The sequence below is a fragment of the Ornithodoros turicata genome, chromosome 2 (assembly GCF_037126465.1).
Source record: "Ornithodoros turicata isolate Travis chromosome 2, ASM3712646v1, whole genome shotgun sequence".
NCBI lineage: Eukaryota > Metazoa > Arthropoda > Arachnida > Ixodida > Argasidae > Ornithodoros > Ornithodoros turicata.
The window spans coordinates 75483405-75497620 of NC_088202.1; the positions used below are offsets into that span (position 1 = coordinate 75483405).

At 51.9% G+C, this 14216-nt stretch overlaps 2 protein-coding genes and 1 non-coding gene across 3 annotated transcripts; all 3 read right to left on the minus strand.

The window, feature by feature from the left end:
* Positions 1–1831: 1831 nt before the first annotated feature.
* LOC135384781 (uncharacterized) lies at positions 1832–2537 on the minus strand. Its single transcript, XM_064613967.1, has 2 exons — positions 1954–2537; positions 1832–1871 (listed from the first exon to the last, which is right to left on the minus strand). The coding sequence occupies exons 1-2, from the start codon at positions 2535–2537 to the stop codon at positions 1832–1834; spliced, it is 624 nt and encodes a 207-aa protein (XP_064470037.1).
* Positions 2537–3400, minus strand: LOC135384782 (uncharacterized). The gene has a single exon (XM_064613968.1). It carries the CDS (start codon positions 3398–3400, stop codon positions 2537–2539), a length of 864 nt encoding a protein of 287 aa, XP_064470038.1.
* Positions 3401–6514: 3114 nt separating this feature from the next.
* On the minus strand, positions 6515–6586 carry Trnat-cgu (transfer RNA threonine (anticodon CGU)). The gene has a single exon. It is a non-coding gene; the product is annotated as a tRNA-Thr (tRNA).
* Between the last annotated feature and the right edge of the window lie 7630 nt (positions 6587–14216).

Sequence of the window (14216 nt, forward strand, 5' to 3'; positions counted from 1 at the left end):
GACGCCCGGAGGGCGGCTTTTAGCTGACGGTGAAGCCGCTCCACCATGCCATTGGAGGCCGGGTGGTACGCGGTAGTACGAATCCGTCTGGCGCCCAGTATGTTGGTGAGGCTGGTGAAGAGGGCGGACTCAAATTGGGCGCCGCGGTCCGTCGTGATGATGGAAGGAACGCCGTACCGCGACACCCATGTTGTTAGGAGGGCCGAAGCGACGGTGGCCGCGGTGGCGTCGGGGACCGGGGTTGCTTCTGGCCAACGGGTGAAGCGGTCAACGATAGTGAGCATGTAGCGGTGACCGTCGCAGATTGGGAGTGGTCCCACGAGGTCCAAATGGATATGCGCGAAGCGGTCGTCGGGGGGAAGGAACTGGGATGGGGGTCGGTGGGTGTATCTCTGTATCTTGCAACGCTGACAAGAAAGACAGGTCTGCACCCAGTGCTTGATTTGCTTGCGCATGTTGGGCCAGACATATCGTTGGGTAAGCAGGCTTTGCGAGGCGCGTATGCCGGGATGGGAAAGGTCGTGGTAGGCTTGGAAGAGTTGACGTCGGAGTGATGCGGGAACGAAAGGCCGTGGCCGACCTTGAGATGTATCGCAGGCGAGAGGCCGGACCGAGCCAGGTAAGGCGACGTCGTCAATTGTTAAAGCGGATGTGGGGTTGGCGCGGTACTGTGCCAGCTCATCGTCGGTGAGTTGGGCTTGCGCCAAATCGTCGAGAGACGGTGGGGAGGTCGGTATGCCGATCGTGCTGACACGACTGAGGGCGTCAGCTACCAAATTGTCGGCACCACTGATGTGCTGGATGTCGGTGCTGAACTCTGCCACGAATGCAAGGTGTCGAAGTTCCCGGGGACTATATGTGGTGCTGGCGGAGGAGAACGCGTGGACGAGGGGTTTGTGGTCCGTGAATACCGTAAATGTGCGACCTTCCAAGAAGTGACGAAAGTGCTTGATTGACAGGTACACGGCGAGAAGCTCTCTGCCAAACGTGCTGTACCGCGTCTCCTGGGGCTTAAGTTTACGGGAGAAGAAGGCCAGCGGTCGCCAGGCCCCGGACACATGTTGTTGGAGAACGGCGCCAACGGCTACGCTGGACGCGTCCACCATGAGCGAGGTTGGGGCGTCGTGGCGTGGGTGGAACAGAAGCGACACGGATGCAATTTCCTGCTTGATGCTCTCAAATGCAGCGGTAGCTTCTTGTGTCCACAGTAAACGAGAAGGAGATCTGTCGCGCTTGGTAGTGAGCAGGGCTTCGAGAGGGCGGAGCTTGGAGGCACAGGATGGTATAAAGCGCCGATAGAAATTTATGAAGCCCAAGAACTGGCGTAGCTTGGTCACCGAAGTGGGCAAAGGAAAATCTCTAATGGCGGCGACTCTAGTTGGTAGTGGCCTGATTCCTTGGGAGTCGACGTGGTGGCCAAGGAAATCGAGCTCCGAAACGCCGAATTCGCTCTTCGCCGCGTGAATGATAACGCCGCTGTCTTGTAGGCGGGAGAAAAGCGCGCGTAGATGTTGCTCATGTTCTGCAGGAGAGCGGCTTGCGACGAGGATATCGTCAATATAGGCATAAACAAAAGGAAGCCCGCGGATGATGTTGTCAACGAACCTCTGAAAGGTCTGGGCGGCATTCCTCAATCCGAAGGGCATCCTGAGAAATTCAAACAGGCCAAAAGGGGTGGTAATGGCTGTTTTAGGGATGTCCTCTTCGGCCATGGGAACCTGGTGATAGGCACGAACGAGGTCGATCTTGGAAAATGTATTGGCGCCTTCCAGCTGTGCAGCGAAGTCTGAAATATGGGGGATGGGGTATCGGTCTGGAAGCGTCTCTCGGTTCAGGGCACGGTAGTCGCCGCACGGGCGCCAGTCGCCGGTCTTTTTCGGCACCATATGTAATGGCGAGGCCCACATGCTGGATGATGGTCGAATTATGCCGAGCTCCAGCATATGATCAAACTCGGCTTTCGCTACTTGGAACTTTTCGGGTGCTAGGCGACGCGGGCGGAAATGGACTGGTGGGCCACGGGTGGTGACGTAGTGGAGGACGTCATGCTGCACAGGCTTGGTCCAGTCCGGCGGTTTGGTAAGAGCCGGGTACTCCTTCAATATGGAGGCGAAGGGCAAGTCTGGAGCACAGCAGGACGAGACGCGCAATGGAGAAATAGGCAGTGTGAGGCCGTGAACAGATAAGGAAGTGGTACGGTCTATCAGGCGCTTCCCGTTGACATCGACGAGCAGCTTAAAATGATTCAAGAAGTCAGCTCCCAGAATTGCTTGAGTGACGTCTGCTACGAGGAAAAGCCACCGGAAATCTCTTCGCAGCCCGATATTTAGGGTGAGAGATTTCTGGCCGTAGACGGGGATAGTAGAAGCGTTAGCGGCCTTGAGGGAGAAGCAGGGTTGTCGAGATCGGGAAAAGCTGCTGCTGGCAGGAATGACGCTGACCTCAGCCCCTGTGTCGACGAGGAACCGAGTGCCATTGGCACGGTCGACGATGTGAAAGAGGCGGCTGTCGTCAAGGCCGGGTCCACTTGCCGCCATTAGTGGGAGGCCGGCGGGTTTCCCGTCCAGGTACAAGGAAGCAGGCAATGATTGGCGTTCGCACCAAAGCGACGGTGGTACCAGCAGAGGCCACCTGAACTGTCCGACCGAGAGCGCGATCGGCGTTCCGACGGGGGGCCTCGGCGGTGTCGAGGGCGGCGCGGACTTGGGGATCGCGGGCGGGTGACAAGTGACGCGACAAGCTGCGTGAGGTGGCTGATCTGCTGCGCCATCACCTGAATGTCGGGTGGAGAAAGGGGGGAACGATGGTCGGCCTGTGGCGGAGGAGTGGCGTTCTGTAAAGCCGCAGGTCGCTCAAGGACGCTGACTTGGTGTGGTGAGGCGACTTCCATGACCGCGTCAGCAAGGGAAGCAAGCTCGTCCAGGGGTAGGTTCGACGCGGTGGCCAGAACCATTTGGACGTTAGTTGGCAGGCGTTGCATGAAAAGTTGGTGCAGGAATCGGTCACCGGCTGCGGAAACGTCGTCTCCCAAAAGCTGCTTCATCCGACGTAAAAGCTGCGTTGGACGCCTATCGCCGAGCTCTTCTGCAGATAACAACTGCCTGAGACGTTCGCGGTCCGATGTGGAAGTGCGTTTGAGCAAAGCAGCCTTAAGTCGGTCGTACGGGTGCTCGGGTGGTGGGGAGGTGATGAGATCGTGCACTTCTTCGGCGGCGGTTGGAGACAGAGCCGAGATGACGTTGTAGAACCGGGTGGTCTGGGAAGTGATGCCGGACAGATGAAACTGCGCTTCGGCTTGGGCAAACCAAATGGCTGGATTGCGGTCCCAGAATGGAGGTAGTTTGACGGCGACAGCGGTTACGTGTGGTGATGGTGGCGCCGCGTTGTCGCCTTGAGACATCGTCGGAGAGGGTTGGGATTGTTCGAGAAATTGTTCGGGTCACCAATGTAGTGCTAGAGGCACAAGACAGTACACAGACGTGAGGAAAGACCGGCCAGCCGAACAACGGCCCGAGCTGGCTGTGCAGTCGTGTTTTATTACCCGCGCGCCTTGATCATTGGTGCGCGGGGGATGATGATGACGATGCTGCTACATATGCTCTCGCACTCAAGAAGCAACTGCTCTTCCCATCCGTTCTTGGGATCCCCGAGCTTCAGTTTATGACCCTGTTCCCCTTCGGGGTTAGACGGGGTGCAGGAGGGGCCACCCAGTCGGCCATCACATCTGGACGGGAGCCTCAGGCGTTACATGCATACATACATACATATATATATATATATAAAGAGGGGGAAAAGCCACTAAAAAAAAAGTAAATGATGCTAGACGTGTTTGAAACTCAAACTTACAGATTAAAATGGCTTCTATGGCTGCACGTAGAGAAACAGATACTCATTGAACGATGCGACAGCACCTGAGGACACGTGTTTCGCCGTGTTTGCGGCTCATCGGCCCTGGGTAGCTGCGCATCGTTCGGGATTGGCAAACCAGGGGTCACTCAGCGAGCGATATACACCTGGGAGGGTGACTGAGCACTCCTCAATGCCACAGTGCAAGCCAGTGAATTATAAAGAGGGGGGAAAAGCCACTAAAAAAAAAAAAAGTAAATGATGCTAGACGTGTTTGAAACTCAAACTTACAGATTAAAATGGCTTCTATGGCTGCACGTAGAGAAACAGATACTCATTGAACGATGCGACAGCACCAGAGGACACGTGTTTCGCCGTGTTTGCGGCTCATCGGCCCTGGGTAGCTGCGCATCGTTCGGGATTGGCAAACCAGGGGTCACTCAGCGAGCGATATACACCTGGGAGGGTGACTGAGCACTCCTCAATGCCACAGTGCAAGCCAGTGAATTATAAAGAGGGGGGAAAAGCCACTAAAAAAAGTAAATGATGCTAGACGTGTTTGAAACTCAAACTTACAGATTAAAATGGCTTCTATGGCTGCACGTAGAGAAACAGATACTCATTGAACGATGCGACAGCACCAGAGGACACGTGTTTCGCCGTGTTTGCGGCTCATCGGCCCTGGGTAGCTGCGCATCGTTCGGGATTGGCAAACCAGGGGTCACTCAGCGAGCGATATACACCTGGGAGGGTGACTGAGCACTCCTCAATGCCACAGTGCAAGCCAGTGAATTATAAAGAGGGGGGAAAAGCCACTAAAAAAAAAAGTAAATGATGCTAGACGTGTTTGAAACTCAAACTTACAGATTAAAATGGCTTCTATGGCTGCACGTAGAGAAACAGATACTCATTGAACGATGCGACAGCACCAGAGGACACGTGTTTCGCCGTGTTTGCGGCTCATCGGCCCTGGGTAGCTGCGCATCGTTCGGGATTGGCAAACCAGGGGTCACTCAGCGAGCGATATACACCTGGGAGGGTGACTGAGCACTCCTCAATGCCACAGTGCAAGCCAGTGAATTATAAAGAGGGGGGAATATATATATATATATATATATATATATATATATACTGGACGGGAGCCTCAGGCGTTACATGCATACATACATATATATATATATATGTATATATATATGTATATGTTTACAATTTGACCGTGCACTCCCAGCCAAGGACAGCTGTTTCGCTCTACTTGGAGCTCGTCAGCCTGGCGTAGGGAAGTGACACGATATTGGGTCGGCACAACAGTGCGTCTCGGCGAGACGTCAATGTTCCACGGTGACGACGCCACCTGTGGAGGCCGCAGTGCAAGCCAGCAAGTACATATAAAAAGTAAAAAAATAGCCGAAGCTCTGTAGCTGCACGTTGAGCATATGTTTACAATTTGACCGTGCACTCCCAGCCAAGGACAGCTGTTTCGCTCTACTTGGAGCTCGTCAGCCTGGCGTAGGGAAGTGACACGATCTTGGGTCGGCACAACAGTGCGTCTCGGCGAGACGTCAATGTTGCACGGTGACGACGCCACCTGTGGAGGCCGCAGTGCAAACCAGCAAGTACATATAAAAAGTAAAAAAATAGCCGAAGCTCTGTAGCTGCACGTTGAGCATATGTTTACAATTTGACATTGACGTCTCGCCGAGACGCACTGTTGTGCCGACCCAAGATCGTGTCACTTCCCTACGCAGGGCTGATGAGCTCCAAGTAGAGCGAAACAGCTGTCCTTGGCTGGGAGTGCACGGTCAAATTGTAAACATATGCTCAACGTGCAGCTACAGAGCTTCGGCTATTTTTTACTTTTTATATGTACTTGCTGGCTTGCACTGCGGCCTCCACAGGTGGCGTCGTCACCGTGGAACATTGACGTCTCGCCGAGACGCACTGTTGTGCCGACCCAATATCGTGTCACTTCCCTACGCCAGGCTGACGAGCTCCAAGTAGAGCGAAACAGCTGTCCTTGGCTTGGAGTGCACGGTCAAATTGTAAACATATGCTCAACGTGCAGCTACAGAGCTTCGGCTATTTTTTTACTTTTTATATGTACTTGCTGGCTTGCACTGCGGCCTCCACAGGTGACGTCGTCACCGTGGAACATTGACGTCTCGCCGAGACGCACTGTTGCGCCGACCCAAGATCGTGTCACTTCCCTACGCCAGGCTGACGAGCTCCAAGTAGAGCGAAACAACTGTCCTTGGCTGGGAGTGCACGGTCAAATTGTAAACATATGCTCAACGTGCAGCTACAGAGCTTCGGCTATTTTTTTACTTTTTATATGTACTTGCTGGCTTCAACTGCGGCCTCCACAGGTGGCGTCGTCACCGTGAACATTGACGTCTCGCCGAGACGCACTGTTGTGCCGACCCAAGATCGTGTCACTTCCCTACGCCAGGCTGACGAGCTCCAAGTAGAGCGAAACAGCTGTCCTTGGCTGGGAGTGCATGGTCAAATTGTAAACATATGCTCAACGTGCAGCTGCAGAGCTTCGGCTATTTTTTTACTTTATATATATATAGATACAAAAAGCTTACAAGACAACAGGCACTGAGTGAGAAAGGAAGCACACTTTCGTGCTGAGGATCATGAAATGAACCAAAAAAGAAAAAAAAACGGATGCCGACAGTGAGGTTTGAACTCACGACCCCTGGTTTACGAGACCAGTGCTCTACCACTGAGCTATGCCGGCACACATGTGCCATCCTACGCCATTTTCATGTTCCGGTGGCGTACATGGCGAATTTGGAGTCCGGTTGGTTGGTTGGTAACAAAAATAAAAAAGAAAGAAAGAAATTAGAGCCTCCACGCGGTTGTCTCACATTGTCAACTGCAGAATGTCCAGCCAGAAAAAAATCCAAACGAAGCATTTTCTTTGCGGAACCCCCAGACAATCCAGCGTTGTATAAAACAGCGCGTCGACAGAAGCAGCTCAGCAGGTACCCTCTCGAAGAATGCCACAGAGGCTCGCAGTACCGGAGAAAAGGGTGTAACTATTCTCACACGAAGCAAACACATCAGAGAGTCTGAAACGAAGAGTTGCGATTACCTCAGGGCACCCAATTCCGCTGGCCAAAAAGACTTGAAATTCCAATGAATTCCACATACAGGGTGTTTCACTTAAGGGTGACCCCTAATTATAAAAAAAAAATGTACTTGAGATAAAAATCTGAAACCTTCTGAGTCATACTTGTGAAGGTTTTTGCCGCCCAAACAGGTGGTTTCCATCAGTGTAGCTCATTAATTTGTCTAATTAGCTTAATCGAACTCAAAAAAATTCCCAAGGCAAGGTAACGTTTTGTTGCGCTAATTAGAAAACCCATGGCCACAACTCCCCATTTCAGTCACAATTACAGGATCTTTCACGATCTTTTCCACAAAAATTCGACACCTCAAAACTTGCCATCTCTGCAAGCCCGTTTTCGGATTTCATCAGTGGCGGTGCTATCGGCAAGGCACGAACAGAGCCGTATATTAAAAGGGAGTCTGGCCATTAATGGGTCATGCCTATACCTGAAGCTCCACCCACTTTTTCAGCTTTGCGACCAATAGAGTTCTGAAATATGGGGCGCTATCAATCAACCTATCCTCACTATTTGTCCCCGTATCCAACATGGGCAGCGCCATTTTGGGTGGCAAGTGGATTGGATGGGATTGAAATGGATACCTCACGCAATCTGCAAAACTAGTGGATTTTTTGTGCAAATTGAATGTGCGCCACCTAGGGAACGTAAGGCACATCGGGAACTGTCGTCTGCTTCCATCGTTGTACCACTGCCGGCAGAACCACCTGCTAGGACAGATTCTGTCGTCGGTATGTTTTTTAAACAAATCTACACGAATAGTTTGAATATAAAAGGCAAGAGTGTTCATATCCATGAAATCCAGCAATTAAATATAAGATTGTACAGCACAGCGCCGTTTTTGTTCTGGTTTCGTTGTGATCGCCGTGTTCACTAGGCCTAACACGTCGACAAAACGTATTATTTTCAGTTAGATATCGATGGATGAGCATAATATGAAACTGATTTCCGAGAAACTTATATTAGGATGTACATTTGCAGCGTAAAATCAGGTTAATCTGTGAAAACTCTTTGTCACGAAATCCCCGCTTCACTGTGTTTGTTTTGGTCGCCATTTTGGGTGGCAGTATGGTGTCATGGCGACCCCCTTGGTAAAAAGTAAACCAATCAGAGGAGCGAAACTGTGTTTGACAGGTCGAGCCTCTTTTTGTGACTCCTCCCAATGGCCAGACTCCCTTTTTTTATACGGCTCTGGGCACGAAGACACTCCCACTGCGCATGGAAACAGCGTGAGAAAAACAGGAATAAAAAAGGGAGGGCGGGGACCGGCCCAATCACGCATTTTGTCTTCGCAAGCTTATCTGTTCGCAGCCGTCAGTTACCAATAATCACCGACATCGGATGTTCTGTGCTGTTTCCTGTGATGTCCTTTCCTCCTCCCCATACTTTAGGCGGGGCAACTTGAACGAGCGCGCCTTGATGAACGACGGTTTTTCGGGCAGCTTTTACGTGTTTTCGGGTTTCAAATTTTTGTGGAAAGATCGTGAAAGATCCTGTTATTGTGACTGAAATGGGCTGTTGTGGCCATGGGCTTTCTCATTAGCGCAAGAAAACGTTACGTTTCCTTGGGAATTTTTTTATTTTAATTAAACTAAATAGACAAGTTAATGATGTACACTGATGGAAATCACCTGTTTGGGCGGCAAAAACCTTCACAAGTATGACGCAGAAGGTTTCTAATTTTTGTCTCAAGTACAGTTTTTTTAATAATTAGGGGTCACTCTCAAGTGAAACACCCTGTATGCTCCTTCGCACTCGGTTAAACACATGGGTACACGTGTACCTAGAACTATTTGGGAAGTAATTTACGTGAGAGCTAACGATGGGATCTACAACACGTTCAAAGATAAACACAGAAAAGCACATTCTAGGCATAGATGCACGTGACGTAGGCGTCCAAAACGATCCCGACACTTGTGTACGGTTCTGCTCTGTCACTTATATCTGGGAGCATGCGCCGAAAGGAAACGTTTGCTGGGAAGTTTGGCAGAGAGATTCACTGCCTTAACCAGTGTTGTGTCTTACGTTTTTTTTTTTTTTTCACAAACATGTAGTATATGAGGCGGTGGCTACGTGAAAGTTTGTTTCTCCACACATAGAAGCGTAGGCGGCCCTAGCCTCCACACATAGGCAGCGATACCTAACACCACACGACTCGCTGCAGTAACACCTATTGAGGACACAAACAAAAAAGCTGAATGTACACAACTTGTATGCTAAAATAATGTAACTAGTAAAACAATGATGCGGACACCGTATCTATCAAGCGACGTACTCGTATTATACAACGGATGCTACCTACTGTTCCGCGAAATAACGTTACCTCACCCACAATTGCAAAGACTATATAGGGACTATGAAGAGATCTTAAAAACCTCCCTGGGTATTTGTAATGCATCCCTGGGCACTAGTGCAATGACCTTGCGGGGTATGATCCGAGTATCGATTAAAAAAACATGGTCGATTGCTTAGTGGATCCGACGGAAATGTGTTGGCATTAAAACTTGAAAACCCCCTTGGAACTCTCCTTCACAACGCTACACATCCCTTCAACGACCGTTGCCAAACGTTACACAACCCTTCACACGACCCTACACAACGCTATCGCAAGACAGCATCCACAGCCAAACGAGCCTTTCGGGCTTCGGGCTTTCGAGCCTTTCGGGCTTCCTCCGACCTAGTTTGGCAGCTCGGAGCCTCTAACTTCTTTTACCGGTGCTCCTACGCACAGCTTTTATAACCCATGGCGCGACCATGCTGACACGTCTGAACCTGTGACCACCACAGCTGCACCGGCTGGTGCTCAGCGTCGCCCGTTCTCCGTAGAGTCACTAAATAAGCTACGCTTCAGAGTATCGACACTGAGGCAAGAAGAGACACCATGTTGTTTCGGATGACCTCCAGCCCCACCTCTATTTTTGCAGTAGAAATAGATGAAGGTGAAGTTCAGCAGTGGAAGAAGACAACACTTCGAAGAGCGCTAAATGGATGGCGCTGGAGGTCATCCGAAATAACATGGCGGCTCAGTGTCGAAACTCTGAAGCGTAGCTCATTTAGTGACTCTAGTTCTCCGCGCGCCCACTCCTTCCCTCCATCCCTGGCCATTGACCGCGCATGCGCGCCGCGCCGTGGCTACAGATAGACCACGCCGCGATTCTTGCGTGGCGAGGACTCTAATGCTAATACATTAATAACGCATAGTAACTGATAACCCCGGTCAAAAAAACAAAAAAAGGCGACTGCTGCGACCGGAGCGCTGCCGCGGTGCGATGGAGAAACAAATGTGACGTCAGAAGCAGGTGACATTCCCCGCTGGCGGACTGGCTGGTGAAATTTTGGAGTGGGCAAATGATGCAAGTGACGTCAAGCCGCTTGCAGGAGGTGTGCTGGGCAGCCGCTCGAAGCTTTCTTCGTGCTTCAACTCCGCCCACGCTGAATGCAATGTGGCAAAAATTGCATAAATTTCGGTAAACTTCATGCTTGACATCCATTCTCCACCGACTTCATTTTTAAAAATTTCTTCATGGTCCCTTTAACGTCTACTGCGTGCCTTCGGAAACCGCGAACATACGAGCCCACAGAACTGACCGACATAGCGGCAAAAGGAAGGGGTGAAAGTGAAGCTCCATTGTAGCACAGTCAATCTAACGAACATCGGCTGCGAGAGGCTAGCATATTAGGAGCGTGTAATAACGCCATCTTATCAGAAATGTGAAGAAGATGAACGAAGATGATCGAGATCTTCATGGAATGAAACAACTGGCTGAGCCAACACCACCTAGAAACAAAGCCTGATAACGTGAAGCCACGTGACGTAACGTCCAATCAGGACCATGCTGTGATGACATTCGCCATGATCCACATGGGGAGCCATTTCTAGCCACAGAAAGCTTGAGTTTCAAATCATCTGCGGCGATTGGCTGAATCCCGACATCATATGTCCACGTAGCAAGGGAGGGAAAGAATACATAATACACCTGTCAACAACTGGATATACTTGTCAACACGACACACACACACGCATACATAAATGGGATGATGATGTGTCGGGTCATTCTCCGCCGTTAAGGTGGTACACTGCCCCATTGCGCTTTTGGAAGGGATGAGAAGTGATGATGATGGAAAAGTGTCCTGTTAGAGTTCGTCCATTAGTCCAGTGCTGGAGAGGAACTCAGCAACAGCTCGTAGGCCTTGCATGAGGTGTGAGAGGTCCAACCATGGCCCGAGAATTTTGGCTACGTCGAAGTGGCGTTGATCGACGCGTTGGAGAGCAGTTTCCATGAGGGCGCGGTCGCGGTCGTACTCTCCGCAGACCAGGAGGACGTGATGGAGGTCACCGCGCACACCACACGTAGAACAGAGGCTGGACGCGCATACACCGAGGAGGTTGTAGAGGAGGTGGAGTCCCTCTACATGAGTCCTGACCGGCGGTGATGGAATGTCCCAGCGGGTAGATGGTCGTGGCCTCACACTAGGACGGTGCCGGTAGAACTGCCGTGCCAGCGCCGTAGCGCGTGGCAGCAGAGGCACGTCTTCGTCATCACACACGGGCCGCCACATCACTCCCCCCCTCAGACGCGGAGCGGTGTAGAGCTGGCGGTTGAGATTCCGCGTCGATACAGGAAGAGGAGGAAGACGGGCGACACGCAGTACAGGGACGGCTGGTCTTGCGTCTTGTGATGAGTGGGCAGAAGTGGCGGGCTGAACGGTGCGGACAAGAGCTGGCCGGGGCCGGGTTCCAGGGGCGGGCCAAATCGGAGAGCATGCATGTAGGCCGAAGTGATAAGAGAGTGGGGCGACAGAACCGCGACCGGTTCGTGAGCGTTGAGCTCGTAGTGTTGTCACCACGGAGAGTGCCGGGGAGGACCATCGTGAAGCACGTGGAGACCGGGAGTAAAACTCACTGTGGCCTCCGTGCGTGACCCCGGTGGAACGTTGGTCCCGGTGCCCCTTGACCGCAATTGGATGGACTGGACTGCCACTATGTTGCACAAAAGCCAGGTGGGAAGGCGAGGCGGGCAGGGTTCCTTGACCGCTGGCGTAGCAGATGCGGGTGGCGCGGTTGACAGCGGCGTACCGCGACCGGTACAGGAGCGTGATGCTCGGGAAGGTGCCGCTGGTGGTAGCCCGAGGAGTGCCATCGTGAAGCGTGTGGCGACGTGACGCAGAGTGCGCGACCATGGCGACGTGATCTGGGTAGATGGGTAAGGTGGGTAGGACCATGGTGTGGCGCGGTCGTGCGTTGCGATGAGTGGAGCCGCGGTGAATCGACGTCGTCGCCTAGCGGTTCCTCGGTAGAACGTTGCACCGTACCTTCAGAGGTGGGCTTGCAGTAATTTGGGATGGTGCTTGGCCGAATTATGCCGAACATGGTGTTCGTTGTTCGGGTCACCAAATGTAGAGGAGGTGGAGTCCCTCTACATGCGTCCTGACCGGCGGTGATGGAATGTCCCAGCGGGCAGATGGTCGTGGCCTCACACTAGGACGGTGCCGGTAGAACTGCCGTGCCAGCGCCGTAGCGCGTTGCAGCAGAGGCACGTCTTCGTCATCACACACGGACCGCCACAAGGTGTTTGAAAGTCGGTGTAAAAGCCACATTAACTCTCATGCGGTGGAAGACTGTGGTAAAGCAACGCGGCATTCGGCGGGGGAGAGTAAGGGACAATGTGGGGTCAACGGAGTAAAGCAGAGAGTGGGTGGTGATATCACGTTGCCATTGAGACGCATGCAGCGACGTTGCCTTTCTTCCCTGTTAGCTCAGGCACCGACAGGGAGATGCAGGGCGTCGGAAAAGTCCAAGTAGGAGTGCTGGGAGCTATGGGTTCGACCACAAAGTCAGGTATGCTGGTCTTCAGTTGAGAGACACATGGGTGGATGCCGCTGTGCTTGCGTCTCCGGAGTTTCCTAACTAGCGGATGCCGCCGATGGTGAGCTAGAAGGCGGAGGTACTGCCGACACGTATCCCCGTAGCGAAGCCCTTCAAGCGGGGCTTCCTTAGCCTCGACAATGACCATATGGGTCTCTGCCGCCCGAGGGACTCCCAAGCACCCTCTGAGACTGCGCGCCAGGAGGCACTGAAGCTTATGGACTGAGGAAGGTGGAAGGCCATTCAACACAGGCAAGCTGTGTGCAAGTGACCCGCGATGGTGGACAGCCAAAAGCGACGCCATAGCATTGCCCCACTTCATGCCTGCCAGATGCCTGATCACCGCAATCTACCGGTGGACCATGGCTTCCAAGCTCGCTATGTGCTTCACCCAAGACAGCCTGGCCTCTACCGGGACACCTAGGAAACGATGAAAAGATGCACTCCTGAGCTGTACACCAGCAACTGAAAGAGGGAAGGGATGCATGTTCCTTCTCGTAAACGGGAGTACCACGGACTTTTCAGTCGAGATGTTCATGCCGGCCGTTGCGAGGTAGTGCTCAATAATGTTCAAAGCGTGTTGCAGGCGCCGCTGGATGGCCGGACGGGATTTGCCTCTGGTCCAACTGCAGATGTCATTTCACCATTTCATTTCATATTTCACCTGTATTCACTGGGCCGTTTTCGGGAAGCTTGATTGGTTTGTATTGAATAGGATATTCCCTGGCGACCTACCACCATAATGGATCTCGCGGCCACTTCCATTGATGACATCTGGATGGAGAGGGGCATGTCTGGGAGACGCAGAACCAGCAGAACGTAGAACTGTTTGCGGGCAGAACTGATTGGCCGGCAGAACCGCTTGTTGGAACCAGACACCGGTATTACAGCAGATCCATCATCATCACCGTCACCACCACTACCGGTATTATATGAACAAGATGAATCAAGAACGGGCAAAGGTGTATGTATGACTAAAATAACAATTAGGGGTAGATTTACACGTAAGGTGAGACAGCCTTTTTGTGTGGCGACATGCTGCACGTGCCTTGTACGAATAAAGGTACGAATAAAAGCGATTGCTGTCTTTACTAGGCTTAACAAGGACGACAAAACATATTCTTTTTGCGTAAACATCGACAGTGAAGCGTAATTTAAAGGTGATTTGCAAGATAATTCCAACAGAATGTACACTTACAGAATACAATTAAAGTTTTTTTGTGAAAACATTTGGTCATCAAGTTTTCGGTTCGCCGGTTCAAGCTACCAGGCCAGTTTCTCGAAACTTTCGCTGTCATGGTGGATTGCATAGGAGCACAGGTATACAGCAGCAAAAGAGAAAGAAAGAAAAAAAAAAACTCAATGGTGATTGG